We start from the raw sequence: 26,311 nt of genomic DNA, 5'->3' as shown, positions 1-26,311 counted from the left end.
CCTGCCCTGGCTGGGTTCCCTCAGGCACCCGTCCCTGCCACGCCAAGGGCAGCCACGTGCCCGGCTGGCAGCTGGCTCTGGTTCTGGTTCTGCCCGGCTGAGCCTCTTCCTTCCCTGCCCGGAAACTTCCATGACTCCCACAGCCCTGAGCCACTCAGCACTCTGTGACCTTCCCCACCCCGGGGTGTCACTGCCCTCCAGAGAGGTCCCCTCCAGGAAGGACCCTACTGAAGTCACCAGAAGAGCCGGCCACGTGTGTGGCCAGGCTGGGCTCTGCGTGGGCCGTCCTCCTGGCCGTACAGAGGAGGCTGCAGGCCGCCAGGTTGGAGACTGAGTGTCAGGCTGGCTCCTGGTTCTAACTGCTGCCTGGACCAGGTGCTGGCCACAGTAGAACCAGCAGAGGCCAGGCAGTGTCCCGGGTGGCCATGCTGACCAGGGGAGCCCTGAGGGCAATACCTGGGCCAGGAGGGTAGGGGACCCCTGTGCTTCCCAGAGGTTCCCGTCCCCAGGGCCTGTGGGGTCTCCTGCAGCTGTTCCTGGGTGCTGGCTGTCCCCGGGGGTCCCCACACTCCCCATGTGCATGCCCAGGCTGGACTCCGTGTCTCCCCAGACCATGCCCCTGGTTCTGCCTCTCCACAGACGGACGCTGGGCCAGCTCTGGAGTCCCTGTCCCTGTTCCCCGTGTCCAGCGCAGCCTTCCACATTCCTCCTGCCTGGATCCCTCCTCCCTCCCCACCCTGCTGGCCCTTCCCAACACAACTGATTGCACAGGGCGTCCCGACACGATTCAGATCTGGCCACGCCCAATCCAGCCGAGGGGGCAGCCAGGGCCACCGAGGGCCCCCCCAGCTCTGCCACCTTCCTGACTTTACCCTCACTCTTGTCCTCTCTCTGGTCCCAGGACCCCTGCCCATCTTTCAGACCTAAGTTCAAGGTTACCTCCCTCCCCTAGAGAGTGGGACAGGGTCATGGCCACTCTCCTGGGATGGTGATGGCCAGGCGTCTGGGGGCGGAGGAGCCAGGTTCCTGTGCCCTCTCCCAGCCCCAGCGGAGGACACCTGCCCTCCTGATGGCTTGGGCTGTGCTCCTGGCTCACCCGGCACATCTACCCCCAGTGGCCTCTCCAGGAGGAGTGACAGCCACACCCAGGCCAGCTCCCTGGGGACAAGGGGCCTGCTGATGTGGCCCAAGGTGTGGGTGCAGGTTCTGCTCTGCCGCTCTGTCCCCAGGCTTCCAGGACAGACCTGACCTCTGCCTGGGGGGCCTTCTTGTGAGTATCATGGGCAGGGTGCCTGCTGTCCCACTACCCTCTGGAAGCCAGGGCTCAGGCCCCCGGGTTCTGTCCCTTCTCCCAAGGGCTCTGCAGTGGCTCAGGGAGCAAATGTCCATCCTGGTGGACAGTGTATGAGATCCTGGGGCATCTGGGCTCTTAAAAGGCCACAGAGACTCTGGTGGTCGCAGGGAGCCGGCTCACCTACACCTGGGGGCCACCAGCCAGCTCCCAGGCCTCCTGGTCACCTCCAGCCTCCTGGTCTCCATTGTCCAGGAGACTTGGAGTCAGGAGGGTATGGGGAGCCTGAAGGAACAGTTGTTCCTGGACATTCTTGCTTTGGTCCCAGTCCCTGAGCTGAACCCTCACGTTCTCCCCAGGATGGAGATGATCTTCAGGCTGGGCTGGATGGGGCAGTCACATGAGTAGCCTGCAGAGGGCAGAATTGGGACGGGTACTGAGTCTTGCTGCCCCTGCAGGAACTATCCAGAGGGGGATGGTGGGGGTGGGCAGCTGGGAGTGTCCAGCCCGGGAGGGGCATTTTTGGCGTCTCAGTGGGGACTGGGAGACAGGACTGGGGGTGGTGTGGAGGAAGAAAAAAGGGATTGGTGTCCTGAGTTGGGGGCTGCAGATGGTGGACATGGTCACAGGGAAGCTCTGAGCTCAGGGAGCCTCATTGAACGTGGGGAGAGGGTCTGGGGTCTGTGCGAGTCGGTGCACGTGGACAGGGCTGAGCCCCGGGCTGAACTGGGCTGTGCCCGCGTGGGGAACAGGGCCCCCGGCCTGTCAGGCTGAGCCCTGGGCCCCGGAGCCAGAGCAGACGCAGGAAATGGCTGATTGCATTCAGCTCAGGAACACCAAATCCCTCGCAGCTGCGCTGGCGGGGCCTGGCCCCGGGCGGGCGGGGCGGCCAGAGTCCTGACAGCTCTGCAGAGCGTGCCAAGGGTCTGGGCCGCGGGCCGGGGGCGCCTTTCCCAGGCCAGAGGCCCCCACCCCACCCCAGGAGAGCGGCCCCTCTCAGTTCCCAGAATGGAGCCCAGCTGTGGAAGAGCAGGGGTGAGGTCATGGGGAGGGGGCCCGCATGACTCACATCCTGGGGCAGGCGGGAAGGGAGGAGGCAGGGAAAGGGGCCCAGAGGCCTCCTTGTCCTTGGCTGCTGGGTCAGGAGTGGGGGCTGGTGGGACTTCAGCGTGGGAGACCCTGCCCTGCACCTTCCCTGTCCCCCAAGCTCCTGTCCGAGGAGGGCTAAGTGGGGGTGCCCCTTGGAGGAGCCCTGGCTCTGGAGCCACCATGTTCCCAGAAAACACACCTTGGCCTCCCCCCAGGCCCTGCTGACTGTCGTCTGGGTGATGTGCAGGAAAACAGTCAATAGTGAGGTGGGGGCACCCCAGAAGGAGCCTGGGAGGGGGCAGGACCTGCCATTCCCATGCCCTGCTGCTACGTCCTGTGTGTACGGGCTTGGGGATGTCCATGTGTGTGCCAGGGTTGTGTGGGGTGCCCACTGGGCACAGGAGAGCCAGTGTGTGCACATCCACCCTGCTGGGTGGGAGCCGGGAGCAGCTTCACGTGCTCACGTGGCTCTGCCCGTGGGCCCCCGTGGGGCCCCATGGCCTTGAGTCGATACCCCGGGGGTTTGCACCCCTGTCTTTGTGCTTTTGGGGGTTCTTGGCTTGATGGAGGGGTCCGAGGAGCAAGACTGAGCCTGGTCCCACTCAGAGGCCACAAGGGAGCAGGGCCAGCCCCAAGAAGAAGCTGAGGCTCTGCCTGGGGACCCAGGCCCACATGCCCACTTGGGCACAAGCATCCTGTCCACACACACTCAAGAACCTCCCTCCACGTGCGTGTGCAGACTTCAAGGCACACCTGGCCTGTGCCCACAGAGACCCAGAGGTGGGAGCAGCTCACCCTGCCTGGGCTTTCCCAGGGGCTGCCCAGGCAAGGCAGGGACACCCCCACCTGCCCATGCTGGCTGTCCACTGGGAGACGGCTGGTGTGCATGGGTGCTAACAGGAACCCCAAGAGCAAGGAGCCCCCCCTCCCTGGCCAGCAGAGGCCGCAGAGCAGGAGGCTGGCCTCTCTGCGGGTGATGGGAGCCAGGTGTGGGGAGCTGAGGGCTTCCCAGGCTGCAGTTGGAGGCCCTGTGAAGATGAGGCAGGCAGCTGGCCGAGGGAGGTGCAGTCCCATGTGGCTGGGGGGGGGCCGTGCTGGAGCCTGAGGAGAGGCCTGGATTTCGTCTGACAGGCTTAGGGGAGACCTGGGGAGATTAGATCATGTGCTGGCAGGGCTGCCTGGCCAGGGGACGGAGGCCCAGAGGGGAGCGGGCTGTGGGGTCATGTGGCGGACACCGGCCGGGAAGGACTGAGACCCCGACAGAGAGATGCAGCCCTGTACCAGCTCTGGGCTGGGCTGCTTCCCTGGTGGAGGGGACAGTGAGCCCTGTAGATGCAGAGACCCTGGAGGCCCCCCAGCTCCAGGTGAGCTGGGGATCGGCTGGGATGGCCAAGCTGTGGTGCCTGCTGGACAGCAGTGGCTAGAGAGCTATGGGCCAGGGCTCCAGATCCCCAGGCCAGCCTTGTGCCTTCCTCTGTTTGTTCCCAATCCTGCTATGAGGGACTCTTCTGAGAAGCCTGGGGTCAGGGCACTCTGAGGGCAGCTGACCAGCCCAGAGACTGGGGCCTCCACCTTGAACCAGCCCAGAGACTCCACAGAGGACTCTGAGCTGAGGGTGGGGTGCCCATCAGGGAGCCCAGCGGTGGACTGGACACATGCTCAGTGGACGTGTGAAGGGGCTGAGGCTGGACAAGACCACATGCTGGAGCGCAGACGCAGGCCTCCTACTGTGACTTGGTGGCAGGGCCACCTCCTCCTGACACTTGGTGCTGAGGAGCAGGAAGGCCTGCCCAAGTCAGGTGGGGTGAGGGTGGCTGGCTGGCTGGCCACCTGGTGTGCTGCTGTCCAAGGTGTGTGACCACAAGTGGCCATGGCCATGACCCCCAGCCATCTCTTCCCAAGCCCTGGTGCTCTAGGTCCTGGTCCAGTTGGGCCTAGGGAGGCAGGCAAGTAGGAAGGGACACCTGGACATTGCAGCCCCTCCATCCCCAGGAGAGCAGTACATGGGTGCCCAGATGCATGGGGCCCAGGGCCTCCACCTGGGCCAGAGGCAACTTCGTGGCTTGGTGCATGGCCTCTATTTTAAAGATGGGAAAACTGAGGCTGAGAGAACTGGTCCAGGGCTGTCCACCGCTCTTACCAGGTGACACCCTGTCTCCGCCATGGCGTGACTGTCCCTCTGTGTCTCCCTCCAGGCTCACCACTCAGTGGAGTATGGAGGATGAAGAGGAAGTGGCCCGGGAGCAGCGCCGGCGGGAGCGGGAGAGGATGAAGCAGGACCAGGATGAGGGTGGCCCAGACCCAGACCAGCCGGAGCAGGAGGCTCTGTAAGCCCCCTGGCCCTTGAGCCCTGGGTGCTGTGGCCCAGGGCCTGGGTGCAGGGTCAGGCCCTGGGCTTTGAGGTCCCAGGGTAGGATGACGCAGAGCAAGGCAGTGGTCTTAGGGCAAGGGTGGTCAGCAGCCTTGGGTGACCCCATCTGCCAGATGCCTGCCTGGCCAGAGGGTGCGCAGAGCCACGAAAGGCCGCCCCTCCCAGCCAGGCTCCTGGGGTCTGACTCAGGCTCTGGACACTCTGCCTGGTCCCAGCCCTCGCTTGGACCGGTGCTGACCCCAGCCCCGGCCCTGGCCCCCGAGCCCCCCGCCCAAGTTCCCGCTGCCGGTGACTCACAGAGGCCACGTCCAAGTTGGCGGCCACAGGCCTGCTCGTTTCCTCCCCGAGCCCAGGAGGCCTCCGCGGCTGGGCTGGGCTGTTTCTCCAATAATGCTCCCCTTCCTCCTGGCCCTGTTCTGTTCCATTTTCTCCGAGTCAGCAGCTTAGGGCGGGGTGGGGTGCTGCAGCGGTCATGGTCCCTCGGCCAGGTCTCTCAGTCACCCTGAAGCCTGAGAATCCCTTCTAGCCCCCAGCCCCTGCTCCTGCAGAGCTCCCCTTGTTACACTGGAGAGCCCGTGAGGACAGCTCAGGGCAGGATTCTGGGCCGGGGCAGCTTGGAGAGCCCCAGCCCTACTCCAGGAGAGCCCTAGGCCCATGAGGGAGGCCCAGCCCTGCTCCAGGGGTGCCCTAGGCCCATGGGGGAGGCAGAGCCCTGCTCCAGGGGAGACCTAGGCCTGTTGGGGGGACCCCAGCCCTGCTCCAGGGGAGCCCTAGGCCTGTTGGGGGGCCCAGCCCTGCTCCAGGGGAGCCCTAGGCCCATGGGGGAGGCCCAGCCCTGCTCCAGGGGTGCCCTAGGCCCATGGGGGAGGCAGAGCCCTGCTCCAGGGGAGCCCTAGGCCCATGGGGGAGGCACAGCCCTGCTCCAGGGGAGCCCTAGGCCCATGGGGGAGGCAGAGCCCTGCTCCAGGGGAGCCCTAGGCCCATGGGGGAGGCAGAGCCCTGCTCCAGGGGAGCCCTAGGCCCATGGGGAAGGCAGAGCCCTGCTCCGGGGGAGCCCTAGGCCTGTTGGGGAGGCCCAGCCCTGCTCCAGGGGAGCCCTAGGCCCATGGGGGAGGCCCAGCCCTGCTCCGGGGGAGCCCTAGGCCCATGGGGGAGGCACAGCCCTGCTCCAGGGGAGCCCTAGGCCCATGAGGGAGGCAGAGCCCTGCTCCAGGGGAGCCCTAGGCCCATGGGGGAGGCAGAGCCCTGCTCCAGGGGAGCCCTAGGCCCATGAGGGAGGCACAGCCCTGCTCCAGGGGAGCCCTAGGCCCATGGGGGAGGCCCAGCCCTGCTCCGGGGGAGCCCTAGGCCCATGGGGGAGGCACAGCCCTGCTCCAGGGGAGCCCTAGGCCCATGAGGGAGGCACAGCCCTGCTCCAGGAGAGCCCTAGGCCCATGGGGGAGGCAGAGCCCTGCTCCAGGGGAGCCCTAGGCCCATGGGGGAGGCAGAGCCCTACTCCAGGGGAGACCTAGGCCTGTTGGGGGGACCCCAGCCCTGCTCCAGGGGAGCCCTAGGCCCATGGGGGAGGCACAGCCTTGCTCCAGGGGAGCCCTAGGCCCATGGGGGAGGCAGAGCCCTGCTCCAGGGGAGCCCTAGGCCTGTTGGGGGGCCCAGCCCTGCTCCAGGGGAGCCCTAGGCCCATGGGGGAGGCAGAGCCCTGCTCCAGGGGAGACCTAGGCCCATGGGGGAGGCACAGCCCTGCTCCAGGGGAGCCCTAGGCCCATGGGGGAGGCACAGCCCTGCTCCAGGGGAGCCCTAGGCCCATGAGGGAGGCAGAGCCCTGCTCCAGGGGTGCCCTAGGCCCATGGGGGAGGCAGAGCCCTGCTCCAGGGGAGACCTAGGCCCATGGGGGAGGCAGAGCCCTGCTCCAGGGGAGACCTAGGCCCATGGGGGAGGCACAGCCCTGCTCCAGGGGAGCCCTAGGCCCATGAGGGAGGCAGAGCCCTGCTCCAGGGGAGCCCTAGGCCCATGGGGGAGGCCCAGCCCTGCTCCAGGGGAGCCCTAGGCCCATGGGGGAGGCAGAGCCCTGCTCCAGGGGAGACCTAGGCCTGTTGGGGGGACCCCAGCCCTGCTCCAGGGGAGCCCTAGGCCCATGGGGGAGGCACAGCCTTGCTCCAGGGGAGCCCTAGGCCCATGGGGGAGGCACAGCCCTGCTCCAGGGGGAGCCCTAGGCCCATGGGGGAGGCAGAGCCCTGCTCCAGGGGAGCCCTAGGCCTGTTGGGGGGCCCAGCCCTGCTCCAGGGGAGCCCTAGGCCCATGGGGGAGGCACAGCCCTGCTCCGGGGGAGCCCTAGGCCCATGGGGGAGGCACAGCCCTGCTCCGGGGGAGCCCTAGGCCCATGGGGGAGGCAGAGCCCTGCTCCAGGGGAGCCCTAGGCCTGTTGGGGGGCCCAGCCCTGCTCCAGGGGAGCCCTAGGCCCATGGGGGAGGCACAGCCCTGCTCCGGGGGAGCCCTAGGCCCATGGGGGAGGCAGAGCCCTGCTCCAGGGGAGCCCTAGGCCCATGGGGGAGGCACAGCCCTGCTCCGGGGGAGCCCTAGGCCCATGGGGGAGGCAGAGCCCTGCTCCAGGGGAGCCCTAGGCCCATGGGGGAGGCACAGCCCTGCTCCGGGGGAGCCCTAGGCCCATGGGGGAGGCACAGCCCTGCTCCGGGGGAGCCCTAGGCCCATGGGGGAGGCACAGCCCTGCTCCGGGGGAGCCCTAGGCCCATGGGGGAGGCCCAGCCCTGCTCCGGGGGAGCCCTAGGCCCATGGGGAAGGCACAGCCCTGCTCCGGGGGAGCCCTAGGCCCGTGGGAGAGGCATAGCTGTGCTGGGGGGGGGGTTAGCCCTAGGCCTGTAGGGGAGGCCCAGCCCTGCCCCAGGGGAGCCCTAGGCCCATGGGGGAGGCCCAGTCCTGCTCCGGGGGAGCCCTAGGCCCATGGGGGAGGCACAGCCCTGCTCCGGGGGAGCCCTAGGCCCATGGGGAAGGCACAGCCCTGCTCCAGGGGAGCCCTAGGCCTGTTGGGGGGACCCCAGCCCTGCTCCGGGGGAGCCCTAGGCCCATGGGGGAGGCACAGCCCTGCTCCAGGGGAGCCCTAGGCCCATGGGGGAGGCACAGCCCTGCTCCGGGGGAGCCCTAGGCCTGTTGGGGGGCCCAGCCCTGCTCCAGGGGAGCCCTAGGCCCATGGGGGAGGCAGAGCCCTGCTCCGGGGGAGCCCTAGGCCCGTGGGAGAGGCAGAGCCCTGCTCCAGGGGAGCCCTAGGCCTGTTGGGGGGCCCAGCCCTGCTCCAGGGGAGCCCTAGGCCCATGGGGGAGGCACAGCCCTGCTCCGGGGGAGCCCTAGGCCCCTGGGAGAGGCATAGCTGTGCTGGGGGGGGGTTAGCCCTAGGTCTGTAGGGGAGGCCCAGCCCTGCCCCAGGGGAGCCCTAGGCCCATGGGGGAGGCCCAGTCCTGCTGGGGGGACCTGAGATGGATAGTGGGGGCAGTGTTGCCCTCAGGGGTTCTGACCATGGGGAGCAGAGCCTAGCCATGGTCCAGCTCTGAGGCAGATGGGTCTCCCTCTCTTGGGGCCCAGGGTCGGCTGGAGGGAGGCCGGTGAAGGGGAGCAGGGGCACATCTAACCCTCTACTTCTCTGCAGCCTCGGAGTGAAGCCCTCGGAGGCCCCTGAACTAGATGAGGACGAGGGTTTTGGTGACTGGTCCCAGAAGTCAGAGCAGCAGCGACAGCAGCACTGGGTTGAGGAGGGGGTCTTGGATGGCGGAGAGCGCCCCGGGGCTGAAGGTCCAGAGGGCAACCAGGACAGGCAAGTGGGGGCGGAGGCCCGAACTGCACCTACCCAGCAGCCTCTGACTGCATTCCCAGCCCGCTCCCCAGTGCCCATGGCTGTGAGGGAGGAAGGAGGAAGGGAAGGAGACAACAGGGCGGCGGGGAGGGGGCTGCAGGGCGGGCGGTGAGGAAATTTCATTCCTGGGCTCCCCAGGGCCCCTGGGCCCCATCCAGACCAGCTGCGGCGGGGGTGGGCGGTGGGAGTGGGGGGCTGGGGGCGGCCACATCAGCGCACAGCTGCAGCCCACTTACGTAATGCTAGCTCTGCAGCCCCGGCCGCCACCCCCTCCCTGGGGGCTGGCTGATCTCCATTCCCACGGAGGGGAGCAGGTATTTCCAGATGTGTGCCTGCGAGTCAGCCTGGGGAGGGGGGACACACTTTCCAGATGTTTGGACGTGTGTGCCTCTGAATTAGGGCGGTGGGGGCCCAAAGCAACTCTGGGCCCAGGGACGGGGTCTGTTCCCAGACCCTCACCTTGCCCTCCCCCAGCTCTATGTCTGAGTTGCTCTGAGTAACCAGGGGCTGTTTGCAGGAAGACCCCCAGCCCTAGCCCATCAGACCTGGGCATGGTAGGCCTCCAACCCTGCTCAGAATTCTGCCCCCAGCTTGGGGCCAGGGCCTCAAGTAGCCAGAGCCTGTGGCCGTGCTGCCCACGCTCCCTGATCCAGAACCCCAGGCCCCTCTGAGGCCTCCAGCCAGCCAGAGTGCTGGTTCAGCCCTCCCCCGTGTCACTGCTGCCCCCTTTTCACCTACAACCAGGTTCCCACACCTGAGGTCCCCTGCCTGTCCGGGCCCTGGTCCCTGCAGGCCCACTCCTCAGCTTCCCGGCGTGGCCTTTGTCTTCCCTGCACACTGTGGGTCTCAGAGAGGGAGCAGCCGCCCAACTGCTGGCTTCATCCTGCCCCCGCCCAACAGCAGGGGGCGCTTTTGCTCTTCTGGTGGATCTCTGGGCCCCTGCAGCCTCCACCCCACCCACACCTGCCTAACCACAAGGACAGTCAGCTCCTGAATGGCCTCTCTGTGTGGCTGCCCTGGCTCAGACCCTGGCCCACCTTGGGCGGCTGGGTCTGGGTCTTGGCTGGCATGTACACCAAGGGGCCTGAAATCATGGAAAACCCAAGAATCTACCATCTTCTTCTCCAGGTTCAGTCCCGCTCAGACGCAGAGCCACACCCGTTGCCAGCAGGCCCCAGTCTCCCTGTGTCCCCTCTCTTCCCACCCTCGCCTCACCCACCACCTGACCCAGGCCCCCCAAACTTCCCCCGACCCCTCCCTCCCTCCCCTGGACGTCCCGCTCTGCGAGCCTCTTGCCCACACACAGAGTGGGGCAGGAGCAGGCAGGAGGTTGTGGACAGACAGGCTGGCCTCAGAGGGGGCTGTAGGGAGGGGTCCACCCCAGCGCCTGGGTGGCCCTGCACAGCCTGGACCAGGCAGTGGCTGCTCTTCTGGAAGGGACCTCGGGCCTCAGCACAGGACTAGGAAGTGGGGCTGGCTCTGGGGTCCTCGGGCCTCCTTACCCCAAGAAGCTGGGGTCCCAGAAGATCTCAGCAGTCAACTCGTTGGACTGCCGTCGTTCATAGATGGGAAAACTGAGAGGAGGAATGGGAAAGGAATGGGAAAGCCAAGCCGCTGGGTGGCCCTCAGTCAGTTTTGCCTGTTCGACCCACAGGTCCTGCCAGCAAACCTGTGGAAATGAGATCAGTGATGGGCTGCGGCAAGCCAGTGTCCACCTGGAACAGCTAGGTTTGAGCCAGGAGGGGTCTAGCCCAGAGGAGCCTGTCCAGGGCCACCAGGAGGTGGCAGAGGCTGGGGAGGCAGAGGAGGTGAGGGCTACTCCAAGGGTCCGAGCACCCTCCCACCCATACAATACCCCGTGGGTCCCGTGATCAGTACAGCTCCCCCTGCCCCAGACTGTAGCTTCCCAGGCCCAGCTTCCCAGGGGTGGTGGGGCTGGGCGACCTCTGGGCAAGTTCTCTCCACGTCACCAGGACACTGCCCTGCTGTTAAGAATTCCAGAACTGGAGTGTGTCAGGGAGACAGCACCTGAGGCCCAGCCAGGGGAAAGCGCCTGCTTCAGCAGGGCCCAGCTGGAGGAGGGCTGCAGGAGGAGTCACCTGGTTGTCTGGGCTTTCTATCCACAGCACCAGAGATGTCAGCAGCCCAGGACCCCCAGCCCCTTGGGCTTGGAGGGGAACACCAGACCAAGCTCACCTCCCCTGAGCCCTACCACCAAAGTACGTCAACCTCAGGCTCCTGCCCATGTCCTGTGCGTCCACTAGGCTCCTGCCCCGTGTCCTCTGGACCCCCCCAGTCTCCTGCCCTGTGTCCTCTGCCCCCCCAGGCTCCTGCCCCATGTACTCTGCCCCCCTAGCTCCTGCCCATGTCCTCTGCCTCCCCCAGGCTCCTACCCCGTGTCCTCTGCCCCCCCCAGCTCCTGCCCTGTGTCCTCTGCCCCCCCCAGCTCCTGCCCATGTCCTCTGCCCCCCCCAGCTCCTGCCCCATGTCGTCTCCCCCCCAGCTCCTGCACCGTGTCCTCTGCTCCCCCTGGCTCCTGCCCATGTCCTCTGCCCCCCCAGCTCCTGCCCCGTGTCCTCTGCTCCCCCAGCTCCTGTCCCGTGTCCTCTGCCCCCCCAGCTCCTGCCCATGTCCTCTGCCCCCCCAGCTCCTGACCCGTGTCCTCTGCCCCCCCCAGCTCCTGCCCCGTGTCCTCTGCTCCCCCAGCTCCTGTCCCGTGTCCTCTGCCCCCCCAGCTCCTGCCCTGTTGTCCTCTGCACCCCCAGCTCCTGCCCATGTTCTCTGCCCCCCCAGCTCTTGCCCCATGTCCTCTGCCCCCCCAGGCTCCTGCCCCATGTCCTCTGCACCCAGCACCTGCCCATGTTCTCTGCCCCCCAACTCCTGCCCCATGTCCTCTGCCCCCCCCCAGGCTCCTGCCCCGTGTCCTCTGCCCCCCCAGCTCCTGCCCCGTGTCCTCTGCCCCCCCAGCTCCTGTCCCGTGTCCTCTGCCCCCCCAGGCTCCTGCCCCGTGTCCTCTGCACCCCCAGCTCCTGCCCCGTGTCCTCTGCCCCCCCCAGGCTCCTGCCCCGTGTCCTCTGCCCCCCCAGCTCCTGCCCCGTGTCCTCTGCCCCCCCGGCTCCTGTCCCGTGTCCTCTGCCCCCCAGGCTCCTGCCCCGTGTCCTCTGCCCCCCCCCAGCTCCTGTCCCGTGTCCTCTGCCCCCCCGGCTCCTGAACCGTGTCCTCTGCCCCCCCCGCTCCTGCCCCGTGTCCTCTGCCCCCCCGGCTCCTGCCCCGTGTCCTCTGCCCCCGCCCCCCCCCGCTCCTGCCCCGTGTCCTCTGCCCCCCCGGCTCCTGCCCCGTGTCCTCTGCCCCCGAAGGCTCCTGCCCCATGTCCTCTGCCCCCCCAGCTCTTGCCCCGTGTCCTCTGCCCCCCCAGGCTCCTGCCCTGTGTCCTCTGCACCACCAGCTCCTGCCCCGTGTCCTCTGCCCCCCCCCAGCTCCTGCCCCGTGTCCTCTGCCCACCCAGGCTCCTGCCCCGTGTCCCCTGCCCCCCCAGGCTCCTGCCCCGTGTCCTCTGCCCCCCCAGCTCCGGTCCCGTGTCCTCTGCCCCCCCAGGCCCCTGCCCCGTGTCCTCTGCCCCCCCAGCTCCTGCCCCGTGTCCCCTGCCCCCCCAGGCCCCTGCCCCGTGTCCTCTGCCCCCCCAGCTCCTGCCCCGTGTCCCCTGCCCCCCCAGGCTCCTGCCCCGTGTCCCCTGCCCCCCCAGCTCCTGCCCCGTGTCCTCTGCCCCCCCAGCTCCTGCCCCATGTCCTCTGCACCCCCAGGCTCCTACCCCGTGTCCTCTGCACCCCTAGCTCCTGACCCGTGACCTCTGAATCCCCAGCTCCTGACCCATATACTCTGCCCCCCAGGCTCCTGCCCATGTCCTCTGCCCCCCCCCAGCTCCTGTCCCATGTCCTCTGCCCCCCCCAGGCTCCTGCCCCGTGTCCTCTGCCCCCCCCCGGCTCCTGCCCCATGTCCTCTGCCCCCCCGGCTCCTGTCCCGTGTCCTCTGCTCCCCCAGCTCCTGACCCGTATCCTCTGCCCCCCAGGCTCCTGCCCATGTCCTCTGCCCCCCCAGCTCCTGCCCCGTGTCCTCTGCTCCCCCAGGCTCCTGCCCCGTATCCTCTGCCCCCCCAGCTCCTGTCCCGTGTCCTCTGCCCCCCCAGCTCCTGTCCCGTGTCCTCTACCCCCCCCAGGCTTCTGTCCCGTGTCCTCTGCCCCCCCCAGGCTCCTGCCCCGTGTCCTCTGCCCCCCCCGGCTCCTGCCCCGTGTCCTCTGCCCCCCCGGCTCCTGCCCCGTGTCCTCTGCACCCCGGCTCCTGCCCCGTGTCCTCTGCACCCCCCGGCTCCTGTCCCGTGTCCTCTGCACCCCCAGGCTCCTGCCCCGTGTCCTCTGCACCCCCAGCTCCTGACCCGTGTCCTCTGCACCCCCAGCTCCTGACCCGTATCCTCTGCCCCCCCAGGCTCCTGCCCATGTCCTCTGCCCCCCCCCCAGGCTCCTGCCCATGTCCTCTGCCCCCCCAGCTCCTGGCCCGTGTCCTCTGCTCCCCCAGGCTCCTGCCCCGTATCCTCTGCCCCCCCAGCTCCTGTCCCGTGTCCTCTGCCCCCCCAGCTCCTGTCCCGTGTCCTCTACCCCCCCAGGCTCCTGTCCCGTATCCTCTACACCCCCAGGCTCCTGACCCGTGTCCTCTGCCCCCCGCCCCCCGGCTCCTGACCCGTGTCCTCTGCTCCCCCGGCTCCTGCCCCGTGTCCTCTGCTCCCCCGGCTCCTGCCCCGTGTCCTCTGCCCCCCCCCCCGGCTCCTGCCCCGTGTCCTCTGCCCCCCCGGCTCCTGCCCCGTGTCCTCTGCCCCCCAGCTCCTGCCCCGTGTCCTCTGCACCCCCTGGCTCCTGTCCCGTGTCCTCTGCCCCCCAAGGCTCCTGCCCCGTGTCCTCTTCACCCCCAGCTCCTGACCCGTATCCTCTGCTCCCCAGGCTCCTGCCCATGTCCTCTGCCCCCCCCCAGGCTCCTGCCCATGTCCTCTGCCCCCCAGCTCCTGCCCCGTGTCCTCTGCTCCCCCAGGCTCCTGCCCCGTATCCTCTGCCCCCCCAGCTCCTGTCCCGTGTCCTCTGCCCCCCCAGCTCCTGCCCCGTGTCCTCTACCCCCCCAGGCTCCTGACCCGTGTCCTCTGCCCCCCCCCGGCTCCTGCCCCGTGTCCTCTGCCCCCCCGGCTCCTGCCCCGTGTCCTCTGCCCCCCCAGCTCCTGACCCGTGTCCTCTGCCCCCCCAGCTCCTGTCCCGTGTCCTCTGCCCCCCCAGCTCCTGTCCCGTGTCCTCTACCCCCCCAGGCTCCTGCCCCGTGTCCTCTGCACCCCCGGCTCCTGACCCGTGTCCTCTGCCCCCCCCCCCGGCTCCTGCCCCGTGTCCTCTGCCCCCCCAGCTCCTGCCCCGTGTCCTCTGCCCCCCCGGCTCCTGCCCCGTGTCCTCTGCCCCCCCGGCTCCTGCCCCGTGTCCTCTGCCCCCCCGGCTCCTGCCCCGTGTCCTCTGCCCCCCCGGCTCCTGCCCCGTGTCCTCTGCCCCCCCGGCTCCTGACCCGTGTCCTCTGCCCCCCCGGCTCCTGCCCCGTGTCCTCTGCCCTCCCGGCTCCTGACCCGTGTCCTCTGCACCCCCAGCTCCTGACCCGTGTCCTCTGCACCCCCAGCTCCTGACCCGTATACTCTGTCCCCCAGGCTCCTGCCCCGTGTCCTCTGCCCCCCCGGCTCCTGCCCTGTGTCCTCTGCCCCCCCCAGCTCCTGTCCCGTGTCCTCTGCCCCCCCAGGCTCCTGCCCCATGTCCTCTGCCCCCCTCGCTCCTGCCCCATGTCCTCTGCCCCCCCAGCTCCTGACCCGTGTCCTCTGCCCCCCCAGCTCCTGTCCCGTGTCCTCTGCCCCCCCAGCTCCTGTCCCGTGTCCTCTACCCCCCCAGGCTCCTGCCCCGTGTCCTCTGCACCCCCGGCTCCTGACCCGTGTCCTCTGCCCCCCCGGCTCCTGACCCGTGTCCTCTGCCCCCCCAGCTCCTGTCCCGTGTCCTCTGCCCCCCAGCTCCTGCCCCGTGTCCTCTGCTCCCCCAGGCTCCTGCCGCGTGTCCTCTGCACCCCCAGCTCCTGACCCGTGTCCTCTGCACCCCCAGCTCCTGACCCGTGTCCTCTGCACCCCCAGCTCCTGCCCCGTGTCCTCTGCACCCCCAGCTCCTGCCCCGTGTCCTCTGCCCCCCCAGCTCCTGCCCCGTGTCCTCTGCCCCCCCAGCTCCTGCCCGGTGTCCTCTGCCCCCCCAGCTCCTGACCCGTGTCCTCTGCACCCCCAGCTCCTGTCCCGTGTCCTCTGCACCCCCAGCTCCTGTCCCGTGTCCTCTGCCCCCCCGGCTCCTGCCCCGTGTCCTCTGCCCCCCCGGCTCCTGCCCTGTGTCCTCTGCACCCCCGGCTCCTGTCCCGTGTCCTCTGCACCCCCGGCTCCTGCCCCGTGTCCTCTGCACCCCCGGCTCCTGCCCCGTGTCCTCTGCACCCCCAGCTCCTGACCCGTGTCCTCTGCACCCCCAGCTCCTGACCCATGTCCTTTCCTGTTTTCTATACCTCCTCATAGCCAACAAGCAGTAGCCTTTGTGACATGGAAGTCACAATCCATGACTGGATTGATGGGTGGGGTCATTGTGGGGAGGAGTATGGCCTACTCTGGCTGCCCAGGACCCACAGCCCTCTCCACCTCCACAGCTTGCTGACAGGACCGAGTCCCTGAACCGCTCCATAGAGAAGAGGTGTGTCTGTCCTCCAGGATTCTCAAGAGGGGGTGGAGACCTGGGACCTGGGGCGTTCCCAGAGGGTCTCAAGGTGGGCTGGGAGGACTGACAGGGACGTGAGGCTCTTCCCTCCTACCCTCCAGTAACACTGTGAAGAAGTCCCAGCCAGCCCTGCCCATCGCCAAGATCGACGAGCGGCTGGAGCAGTATACCCAGGCCATCGAGGTACGCCTGACCGCGTGCCCCGTGCCCTCCACTCCTGCGTAGACTTTCCATGCCACCAACACCCTGTATCCAGCTGACACTCCTCCAGTCAGTGATAGAGGTCTGCTCATAACCATTTACTGGACCTATGTCTCCCTGTCCCGCTGATACCCTTTCATCCAACCCACACCCCTCTGTCCAAACACACCTCTCCGTGCCATCAGTGACCCTCCACACCACACAGATTCCTCTAGCCCCATCCCGCGAGCAGCGTGAAGACAGACCCCTGATGTCTCGCGGGCCTCGGGCTCCTGAGTGCTCCAGGACCCGCGCACTGTGGGGAGGGGAGCACCCCATTCCAGCAGGCTGTGGGGAAGCCCTCCTGGGGAGGTATGAAGACTGAGCCACACAGCGCGCCCCATGGTGGCTGTCCACTAAAGCTACCCTGGGGCTCTGTCTCCTCCGCAGTCTGCTGGCCGGATGCCCAGACTCTCCCGCCAGGCCTCCATAGAGTTGCCCAGCATGGCGGTGGCCAGTACCAAGAGTCTATGGGAGACAGGAGAGATGCAGACTCTGTCTTCTGCCAAGACCCCCTCCTGCAAGGTAGGGCCCCTCTGCAGGCAGAGCAGAGCTGGGAAGGCAAAGCCTGGCGGGTGGTAGCCGCAGAGGTCCCTGGAAGAGCCAGTGTGTGGCCACTCGGGGTGAGGGAGGGCGGGCCGAGGGCTGGCCTGTGGAGGAGCCCGGTGGGAGGTGGTGTGCAGAAGGCTGGGCCAGCGGTCGAAGCTCCCCCTGGGTCTCCCTCGAGATGCGAGGTAGGCAGGTCCCCTTGACCAGGTGAGACCAAGCCAAAGAGAAGGGCCAGGGCTGCCAGCCCACGGCCTGGGTCTGCCCGTGACTGCCCCCTTGTCTTCCCAGGATATTGTAGCAGGAGACATGAGCAAGAAAAGCCTCTGGGAGCTCAGAGGAGACCCTACGCCCTCATCCTCCATCAAGGTAGGGCCTGATGTGACCGCGCAAGCCGGGCCAGGTGAGGCGGGCTGCCCTCGTGTGCCGCATGGCCTCCCTTTTTCCCTCTCCCTTTGACTTGGCCTTCTTCCCCAACAGGCCACCCCATCTGGAAAGAGGTACAAGTTTGTGGCCACCGGACACGGGAAGTACGAGAAGGTCCTTGTGGACGAGGGCCCGGTACCCTAGGGCCTGCGTCTCGGTGAGTCCAGGGTGGTGGCAAGTGCCGTGTGTGGGAGAGTACAGAGGGAGCGGGGCCCACTGGCCATGTCTCAGGCTGTGAGGCTGAGGCCTGCGGGCTGAGGGCCCAGTACCCTAGGGCCTGCGTCTCGGTGAGTCCAGGGTGGTGGCAAGTGCCGCGTGTGGGAGAGTACAGAGGGAGCGGGGCCCACTGGCCATGTCTCAGGCTGTGAGGCTGAGGCCTGCGGGCTGAGGGCCCGGTACCCTAGGGCCTGCGTCTCGGTGAGTCCAGGGTGGTGGCAAGTGCCGCGTGTGGGAGAGTACAGAGGGAGCGGGGCCCACTGGCCATGTCTCAGGCTGTGAGGCTGAGGCCTGCGGGCTGAGGGCCCGGTACCCTAGGGCCTGCGTCTCGGTGAGTCCAGGGTGGTGGCAAGTGCCGCGTGTGGGAGAGTACAGAGGGAGCGGGGCCCACTGGCCATGTCTCAGGCTGTGAGGCTGAGGCCTGTGGGCTGAGGGCTTGGCCTCCCAGCTAGCCGAAGCTCAGAGCCAACTCAGCCTCTGGCCCCTGGCAGACTTGGCCCCGGACCTCACACCAGCCTGGAACCATCCATCAAGGTCAGGATGGCTCAGCCACCTCAAAGTGCCCTTCAGGAGTCCCCTGTGTCCCAGGGGTCCTCCAGAGAGGAGAGGGCAGCCTGGCCTAGAGCTGGTGGGCTGGGGCCCCCAGGAGTGTGCTCCCTGAGCACCCGTGCACTGAGGATCTTAAAGGAGCAGAACCTAGGTCTCCCCCTCCCACGGGCCACTGGAGGGTTCTGCTGCCCTCCCCGTCCAGGTGGAGACAGAGAGCGACACCATGGCTGGGCACACATTTATTAGTGGCCTGGGTCCCAGGCTCCATTCACAGTCCACTTCCTGTCCATCACCTGTGTCCCTCCCCTGCTTCCCAGGGCTGGGGCTGGAGGCTGCTGCCAGGCTGTGGGAAGGGCTCAGGGCTCCTCTCCCGTGGCTGGTGGCCACAGAACCAGCCAGGGAGCCCCTCCAGTGCCCCCGCCCACCCAGCCTCTCTTCAGCACTGCGTCCCTGCCCCACTCTTCCATCAGAAGGCCCCCAGCCCTGGTTGCCGGCAGGGAAGCAGAGGGAGCCACAGCCTTCCTCCCGTCACCCTGCTCCCAGGGCCAGCCCGCTGCACCTGGCCTGCCCTCCCAGGCCCCTCAGGACCAGAGGCGTGCTGACCAGCTGCCAGGGCTAGTGCTGGCTCCCCCTTGACCAGCAGAGGGAGGGGGCAGTAGGGCTGCCCGACAGGAGGCACAGGCCACCTCTCCTGTCTCCCCCCCAACCCCACGCTGACCCTGAGGTGTACCTCCTCCGCCTCCCCACACTGCTGAGACTGCCACTGCTCCTCGCTGCTCTCTCTGCACCCCTTCCCCTTCCCCAAATGTCCTTACCGCTCCTGTCCCCTCGACCTGCCCCAACCACCCACTGGGCTCCGGGCCCGCCTCCCCAGCCCCTGACGCACACTGTCCTCCTGCACCTCCTTCACAATGGCCATGGCCTCCCCGAGCCTCAGCCTGTCCGCCTCCTCCTGGGCCTGGGTCCCAGGGGACCACTGTGCCCCTCACTGGAGCCTCCAGCCTGCTGCCGTCCGATTGAAGTTCTTGGGTTGGGGGCTCAGCTCCAGGTTGGAGTGGAAGGAGGGAGGGGGCCGGGTGGTCTCCTGCAGCTTCCGGGCATTGAAGCGAGGCTGGTATAGGAAGGGCAGGCGGGCGAGACCAGCTGGGGGGCAGCTCCCACCCCTGGGCCCCGCCAAGCAGCCACGGGACTCGGCCACGGACATGCGGTACAGCACAGCATCCCACATTCTGGAGGCCCGGGAGGCAGGTGGCCGGGGACCAGCCACAGCGGGCACCACTGGCTGCGTGGACCCCAGGCTGGGCTCTGGCTCTGGGAACGAGGGATCCTCTGCATCCTCCATCAGCTGCTTCTTGAGGCGCGTCCAGCCGCTGAGCTGTGGCTTGGGTGCAACTTTGGGGGCAGGGCAGGGGTGGGGACCCGATGGCAAGGCCAGGGATGAGCTTCCCAGGGGCCTGGAGATCCTCTCAGCCTCTAGAGCAGGGCTGGACCAGGGAGGCTCCTCCGGGCACTCGGCCTCAGGGGCCACAGCGGCCAGGGGTCCGGGAGAGCAGTAGGTCGGGGCTATGGGCACCACCACCCTGGTGCTGGCCTCTCTGGATGCTGAGGCCTGGAAACTGCAGGGTGGCCTTGCTACAGAGGGCTCCTCGGGTCCAGGGCTGGCCTCCTGGGTCCTGGCAGGCAGTGGGCGGATGTGGGCCACGGGGATCAGAGACTGGGCACTGTGGGTGACTGGAGCCGTGTCCCCATCCTGAGCCCTGGGCCCCCCATCGGAGGCCGTCTTCAGAGGCTCAGGGGCTGCGTCATGTGGGGATGGTATCAGCTGGATGAGCACACGGGTGATGTGTGTGCCTCCCGATTTGGGGGCTGAGACGGGGGCAAAACCGCTGGGCAGTCGTGTAGGTTCTGGGGCCAGGGCTTCAGGCCTTGGAGGGGCCTCCCCATGTGTGGCCAGCGCCCTGTGCTCCGTGAGGCTGAAGGACAAGGTGGACCTCTGCTGGGGTGAGGCCACGTGGAGGATGACGGGCGTGTGCGGGGAGCGCGGCAGGGGTGCTACCATGCGCAGGGCCTCAGTGGCACCTGGGGTGGTGGCCTCCAGGTCGTGGCTGGCCTCACTCACAGGGGACAGGGAGGCGCGGAAGGCTCCGGGCGGGGCGGGGGCAGCCCCTGCCATCTTCTTCCGAGCTGCCTTCCTCAGAAGCTTCTGCAGACGCAGGTTGTCCTTCCCTGGCTTTGGCAGCAGGGGTGGTGGAGGTCCAGGTGGCCTCTGGGGGCTGGGGCCACGGGCCTCCAGGGTCACTGAGGCGGCCGAAAGGAGCATCGCTGCACCCTGCATGGGAGGAACCCTGCTCAGGCTGGCCCCCTGCCCTGCCCGGGTGGGGGGCTCGGAGTCTCCGGTCACCCCGCCGGCCTGGGGATGAGGAGTCCTCCCCGAGCGGCTTTCCGGAGCCCCGAACTTGCCAGATCCTTCTAGGCCTGGGCATCCGTGACTGTGGGGGGAGGGAGCCAGGCGGTCACTGGGGCTGACGAGGGGGCCCGGCTGTGGTGCCGCACAGGGCAGGACAGGAGACCCACTTGTCAGCCCTCCGGGGAGGCCCCGGCCAGGGTGGGAAAGCAGGCTGCCCGCAGACACGTGAGGGGCGCCAGACCGACGCCGGCCTGACCACAGGCGCGTCCGTCCGCTGCGAGCCAGTGGTGAGGGGAGGCGGCCAAGAGGCCCAGGGAAGCTGAGGCCGCCTGGCAGAGACAGGTTGGCTGGAAGGTGGGAGCGGATTTCGCTGAGCTGTGCTGAACGGGTACTCCTGCAGACCGCCTAGCCGGGTGGTCCTGGCCAAGCTACCCGCCTTGGTTTCTGGGCGCCACGAGTTTGCAAGGACGTTGACAAATGGCATCTGGGCCGAGCCAGAGGCTGTCTGGTTTGGGGAGGAGGGAGGCCCCGCTTCCGCAGTGGGGCTGGCTCTGCAGAGGCGAGAGCCCGTTGGCCTGAGGCGGGGCTGGGGGAGTCTGCCCGGCGCGCTCCCAGCCTCTGGCTGCCTCTAGACAGCCGGCCTGTGGAACCAGAGCCTCAGGTCCAGCTCTCGGGGGCTGTTTGGGTGGGTGGGCAGGCCCAGCCGGGCCCAGATCCAGGCCTCAGAGTCCACCCAGGGTGCCAGTGTCCCAAGAGGCTGCAGCAGGTGCCTCTGACCCGGGGAGGAGTGTGGGCCGGGCCAGCAGCCACCAGAGACAGAGGCAGGGGGTCACAGAGCCAAGGCCTGGCGGGGCAGGCTGTAGCCCGTTCTCAGGTCCACACTAATGCTTCCCATGGTCCACGCCCGTGTCTTGGCAGGTACACACCAGAAGCACCTCTGTGTCCCCAGACTCACCAGCCCCCGGCCCTAGCTAAGAGATTGCTTCCTGTTGCCACTGTAGCCTGACCTTGTCCCTCTGACAGCTCCACTGCTGTCACCACCCCCTTTTGCTTCTGGACCCTCCAACCCCTATCCCACCCCACTGATCCCCCAGCTCTGCCTCTGGCATCTCGGAGGAAAGAGCTTCCTGACCATTGGCCCAATGGCCCATGCCCTGGAGAGGCTGAGCCTTCCCAAGGAAGGCCAGAGATGGAGGCCAGCCGGTCACCCGCCACACAGCAGGAGCCCTGCGCTGGGACGGACACGGCCTCGCACCCTCCCTGCTCTGCCTGCGGAAGACCCACTTTGTACAATAAAGTTCCTTGAGCAGCCCCCACGCTGGCCTCCTGTGCTCTCTGACGGGAGGGATGGGGAGTGGAACTGGCCAGGACAGAAGGACCGTACTGGTGGGCCAGTCCACCTGATTGCATAGCACATCGGGTCTGGATTCAAGCACTGAGTTCTGACCCATAGCCTTCTGCAACAGCCAACTTCAGAGTCTGAGCTGTGGGGTGGCCTAAGTTGGGGTGCGCACGATGGGTGGGGTCCCACATTCCTTTTCTAGAACGTCTATGACACCACCCCCTGACCCAATACAAACCTCATAGCACCGGCACCAGCGCATTCTGGTCTACGCCCAACAGTGCAGCCCTGGGGGGCCAGAGTCACCCAGCACCTCCCAGTACTCAGCAGGTGCTCAGTGAGGTTTGGGTGGACAGACAGAGGATAGGTAGATGGATAGATGGGTGAATGGAAGGGTGGATGGTCAGACAGGTGGATGGATGGGTGTATTGGTGTATGTATCAATGAATGGATAGATGGGCAGACGGATGGATGGATATGGATGATGGATGATGGATAAATATGAATGAGCAGAAAGATGGGTGGGTGGGTGGGTGGATGGATGGATGGATGGGTAAGTAGGTGGGAAGTAGATGGGTGGACAGAAGGACGGGGAGAAGGCCAGTGGACCTGAGAGGAGGTGAGACGAGCACTTGGCTGGCTGCGGGTGGGGTGTCCTCCCCGCACTGCCTGCTCATGCTGGACTGCACTCCGGCCTGACGTGGCCCCGCTCCCTCAGTGACTGGGGAGCCCCGGGGCCCGGGTTGGTTCCAGTCTGACCCTGCCACTCGCTCCGCCGTCCAGGGCCTCCACTTTCTGAAGCTGCCTCACAGAATCCCACAGCTTCTCAAGTTCAAGCTCAGGGGGTACAGCTGCCCAGGCCAGGAGGCGGCATGGCCACTGTCCCTTTTGCTCACAGCTCCACCATGGAGAAAGCAAGCAGGACCACACCCTGCCCTCCAGGGCCCCCCCTTCCTTCCTGCTCAATCTGATGGGCTGGTGGCCAGGACAGCTGGCTGAGGCCACCCCAAAGTCCACAGTGGGCAGGGAGCTGGACATGAGCAGAGGACCAGGCACTGGAGGCAGGAGGGTCATAGCTGCCATGCTCCCCTGACCGGCCCGACCCCTTGGCTTAGCCTCAGGGTTGAGGATCCAGGGTCTGGGCCCCTTTGCCTCAGCCCTTCTCACAGTGTGATCCACCCCACAGTTGCCACTGCTAAGGTCCAGGGCCAAGGGCCACTGCCCAGAAGGCACTTGGGCAGGGATGCTGGAGCACTGCCCTCCTTCATCCTGCCTGCCTGGGAGCCCTTGGCAGTCCACTGCCCCCCTCCAGGCACCTGCTGCGGCCCCAAGAGAGGAGCCGCCCTGAGAGCCACACAGCCAATCAGGGCACCTGCACCCGGGAGAAGCACGCAGGCCTGGGCGCCAGCCGTCGGGCTTGGAGCGGCTGTGTCCCAGGCCTGTCAGCAGCTCCTGACCAGGGCCTGGCAGGCTCTGCCTATGGCGGGTCAGCCCAGGGCACAAGGCAGGGCACAGGGTCCGTGCGCTCCTCCACTCCCAGGCACAGGCACCGCGGGCGGGGACCCCATCAGAGACCTCTGCCCAGCTGCCTTCCTGGGTCCGCTGGAGGAGGCCTCCTCTCCCTGGGCTCAGCTTGGCATTGGCCAGCTTTACAGTCCGCTGTGGCCTGCAGCTCAGGTCCAGAGCTTTTGGCCCTCAGCCTCTGGTGTGGAAATCAGTCCCCCACCCAACAAAGCTGGTCCACACCTTCTCCCTGGCCTCCACACAAGTCTCTAGTCCCCCACCCTCCTCCTCAGGGAAGGCCAAGTGGGATCTGAAAGGATTGATTACCTGTGGTAGACCCTCAGCGACCAGCTGCCCATCCAGCAGTGCCCACTCTACGCTGTCCTGCTGTACCCTGGGCCTGGTGCCTGAGGAGGAGGTGGCCATCACCCAAAATAGGACCTGCCTGCCCCTGTGACCTCACGGGAAGCACCTGCCAAGGGCTGAGTCTCACTAAGCGGGCAGCCACCGTCCTCTGCTGGCTGAGCAGGGCCACTGCAGAACCCCTGGCTTGACCGCGGGCAGGCACAGCTCCTGAGGATGCCCACCCCAGGCTGGCCAGGGCTGGTGGCCACGGGACTTCCTGGGAAGCCAGGCTGGAGGACAATAAAATCCTCCTGCTTTTCACATGTGCCCTGGAGAGCGGTGCTGCGGCCAGTTGGCAGAGCCCGGAGGGGAAGCCAGCCCACCACGGGAAGATGGTGCCCAGGCCCAGCTCCCAGCCTCACAGAAATGGAGAGCTGGCCAGGGTGGCCCAGGGGTCTGGGCTCTGTCTGATGACACGGACAGGTAGAGGGAGAAGCGCAGGTTCTGACTAGGAGTCAGGGGTGACCCCAGCAGCTCCAGAGGATTTCAGGGCCAGGCACTCGGGGCGGGTGGGCAGCTGCCCGTCCTGTGAGCCAGCTGTCTGAGGGGCTGCCTTCCCTTGCTCGATGACCCCAGGCATCTCTCTGCCTGCCGCCAGCCTCTATGGCCTTGGCTCCCACAGGTGGACTGGTGAAGTGTCCACAGTTGCCTCCTCCTCCTCCTCCTCCTCCTCCTCAGGGCACAGGGCCAGGAGCTGTGGGGGCTGGGGCTCCTTCCAGGCCATCCCCATGTCCCTAGCCTTGGGACTCTGGAGGGCAGGGGCCTGCCTGCCTCTTCTGAGGCTCACACTGTCTGGACTCTGGTCCACCCTTGACAGCAACTTCCACCCTGGGTGGGCAACTCCACAGGCCCCTCGGTCGTGCCCAATCCTGGGCTGCAGAGGCATGGGAGAGCAGTCTAGGTGCCTCCTGGCACCTGGGACCTCAGTGTCCCTAACCCCAGAGGCAGGGCCGCAGGGGCACGTGGCCTCACTGGCAAGCCTGGGGGCTGTGGGAGCCCACGAGGTGTCTGTTGGTTGGATGGTGCCCCCTGGAGTCCCGAGGAAAGAAAGGTCAGCCTCCACGGGCACAGGGGCAGTCAGCTCAGAGCCAAACACTGCATGAGGGCCCTGGGGAGAGAGAGAGCCTCCAGGGGCTAGACCCCCTAACAGAGTCCCCAGGCCAACTGCAGAGGAGTGACCCCACCTTGAGAGGAAGCAAAGACTGGAGGAGGCCCCATGGACAGGAGCCCCTCCAGGATCAGGGGAGGAGGCCCCATGGACAGGAGCCCCTCCAGGATCAGGGGAGGAGGCCCCATGGACAGGAGCCCCTCCAGGATCAGGGGAGGAGGCCCCATGGACAGGAGCCCCTCCAGGATCAGGGGAGGAGGCCCCATGGACAGGAGCCCCTCCAGGATCAGGGGAGGAGACCCCATGGATATGAGCCCCTCCAGGATCAGGGGAGGAGACCCCATGGACAGGAGCCCCTCCAGGATCAGGGGAGGAGACCCCATGGACAGGAGCCCCTCCAGGATCAGGGGAGGAGGCCCCATGGACAGGAGCCCCTCCAGGATCAGGGGAGGAGACCCCATGGACAGGAGCCCCTCCAGGATCAGGGGAGGAGACCCCATGGACAGGAGCCCCTCCAGGATCAGGGGAGGAGACCCCATGGACAGGAGCCCCTCCAGGATCAGGGGAGGAGACCCCATGGATATGAGCCCCTCCAGGATCAGGGGAGGAGACCCCATGGACAGGAGCCACTCCAGGATCAGGGGAGGAGACCCCATGGACAGGACCCCTCCAGGATCAGGGGAGGAGACCCCATGGACAGGAGCCCCTCCAGGATCAGGGGAGGAGACCCCATGGACAGGAGCCACTCCAGGATCAGGGGAGGAGACCCCATGGACAGGAGCCCCTCCAGGATGAGGGGAGGAGACCCCATGGACAGGAGCCCCTCCAGGATCAGGGGAGGAGGCCCCATGGACAGGAGCCCCTCCAGGATCAGGGGAGGAGACCCCATCGACAGGAGCCCCTCCAGGATCAGGGGAGGAGGCCCCATGGACAGGAGCCCCTCCAGGATCAGGGGAGGAGACCCCATGGACAGGAGCCCCTCCAGGATCAGGGGAGGAGACCCCATGGACAGGAGCCCCTCCAGGATCAGGGGAGGAGACCCCATGGACAGGAGCCCCTCCAGGATCAGGGGAGGAAACCCATGGACAGGAGCCCCTCCAGGATAAGGGAAGGAGACCCCATGGACAGGAGCCCCTCCAGGATCAGGGGAGGAGACCCCATGGACAGGAGCCCCTCCAGGATCAGGGAAGGAGGCCCCATGGACAGGAGCCCCTCCAGGATCAGGGGAGGAGACCCCATGGACAGGAGCCCCTCCAGGATCAGGGGAGGAGACCCCATGGACAGGAGCCCCTCCAGGATCAGGGGAGGAGGCCCCATGGACAGGAGCCCCTCCAGGATCAGGGGAGGAGACCCCATGGACAGGAGCCCCTCCAGGATCAGGGGAGGAGGCCCCATGGACAGGAGCCCCTCCAGGATCAGGGGAGGAGACCCCATGGATATGAGCCCCTCCAGGATCAGGGGAGGAGACCCCATGGACAGGAGCCACTCCAGGATCAGGGGAGGAGACCCCATGGACAGGACCCCTCCAGGATCAGGGGAGGAGACCCCATGGACAGGAGCCCCTCCAGGATCAGGGGAGGAGACCCCATGGACAGGAGCCCCTCCAGGATCAGGGGAGGAGACCCCATGGACAGGAGCCCCTCCAGGATCAGGGGAGGAGACCCCATCGACAGGAGCCCCTCCAGGATCAGGGGAGGAGACCCCATCGACAGGAGCCCCTCCAGGATCAGGGGAGGAGACCCCATGGACAGGAGCCCCTCCAGGATCAGGGGAGGAGGCCCCATGGACAGGAGCCCCTCCAGGATCAGGGGAGGAGACCCCATGGACAGGAGCCCCTCCAGGATCAGGGGAGGAGACCCCATGGACAGGAGCCCCTCCAGGATCAGGGGAGGAGGCCCCATGGACAGGAGCCCCTCCAGGATCAGGGGAGGAGACCCCATGGACAGGAGCCCCTCCAGGATCAGGGGAGGAGACCCCATGGACAGGAGCCCCTCCAGGATCAGGGGAGGAGACCCCATGGACAGGAGCCCCTCCAGGATCAGGGGAGGAGGCCCCATGGACAGGAGCCCCTCCAGGATCAGGGGAGGAGACCCCATGGACAGGAGCCCCTCCAGGATCAGGGGAGGAGACCCCATGGACAGGAGCCCCTCCAG

The 26,311-nt window shown here is 67.3% G+C and overlaps 2 protein-coding genes across 12 annotated transcripts in view; one reads left to right on the top strand and one right to left on the bottom strand.

The window, feature by feature from the left end:
- The window catches only part of LSP1 (lymphocyte specific protein 1), a 39,367-nt gene extending 16,662 nt beyond the window's left edge, over positions 1–22,705 (top strand). For 7 of the 11 annotated variants that reach the window (XM_081281414.1, XM_081281419.1, XM_081281420.1 and 4 more), the window contains exons 2-11: positions 4,576–4,707; positions 8,407–8,571; positions 10,265–10,418; positions 10,737–10,829; positions 15,349–15,392; positions 15,518–15,599; positions 16,047–16,181; positions 16,494–16,605; positions 16,683–16,785; positions 20,719–22,705. In XM_081281414.1, coding sequence (XP_081137540.1) covers positions 4,576–4,707; positions 8,407–8,571; positions 10,265–10,418; positions 10,737–10,829; positions 15,349–15,392; positions 15,518–15,599; positions 16,047–16,181; positions 16,494–16,605; positions 16,683–16,785; positions 20,719–20,806 — 1,108 coding nt within the window. In that variant the 3' untranslated portion in view covers positions 20,807–22,705. Of the gene's footprint in view, positions 1–3,482; positions 3,745–4,575; positions 4,708–8,406; positions 8,572–9,482; positions 10,419–10,736; positions 10,830–15,348; positions 15,393–15,517; positions 15,600–16,046; positions 16,182–16,493; positions 16,606–16,682; positions 16,786–20,718 lie in introns of those variants that run through there. The other 4 variants (XM_081281418.1, XM_081281423.1, XM_081281415.1 and 1 more) reach the window with 4 other exon arrangements.
- Positions 17,620–23,111, bottom strand: PRR33 (proline rich 33). Its single transcript, XM_081281413.1, has 2 exons — positions 22,973–23,111; positions 17,620–19,722 (listed from the first exon to the last, which is right to left on the bottom strand). Exons 1-2 carry the CDS (start codon positions 23,069–23,071, stop codon positions 18,379–18,381), a joined length of 1,443 nt encoding a protein of 480 aa, XP_081137539.1. The 5' UTR covers positions 23,072–23,111; the 3' UTR covers positions 17,620–18,378.
- Between the last annotated feature and the right edge of the window lie 3,200 nt (positions 23,112–26,311).

Source organism: Spermophilus citellus (genome assembly GCF_964194105.1).
Source record: "Spermophilus citellus genome assembly, chromosome: 2".
NCBI classification, from domain to species: Eukaryota; Metazoa; Chordata; class Mammalia; order Rodentia; family Sciuridae; genus Spermophilus; species Spermophilus citellus.
Note: the sequence above shows the minus strand (reverse complement) of the source record. Positions and strands in the feature narration are given on the sequence as shown.

What these genes read in the sequence shown, in the direction of transcription:
- PRR33 (XM_081281413.1), bottom strand. Translation starts at nt 23,071, where the DNA reads ATGGCCACCTCCTCCTCAGGCACCAGGCCCAGGGTACAGCAGGACAGC. An exon ending in TCGCTGAGGGTCTACCACAG is followed by an intron (nt 19,723 to 22,972) that starts GTAATCAATCCT and finishes CCTCCCATGCAG; the next exon opens with GGTGCAGCGATGCTCCTTTC.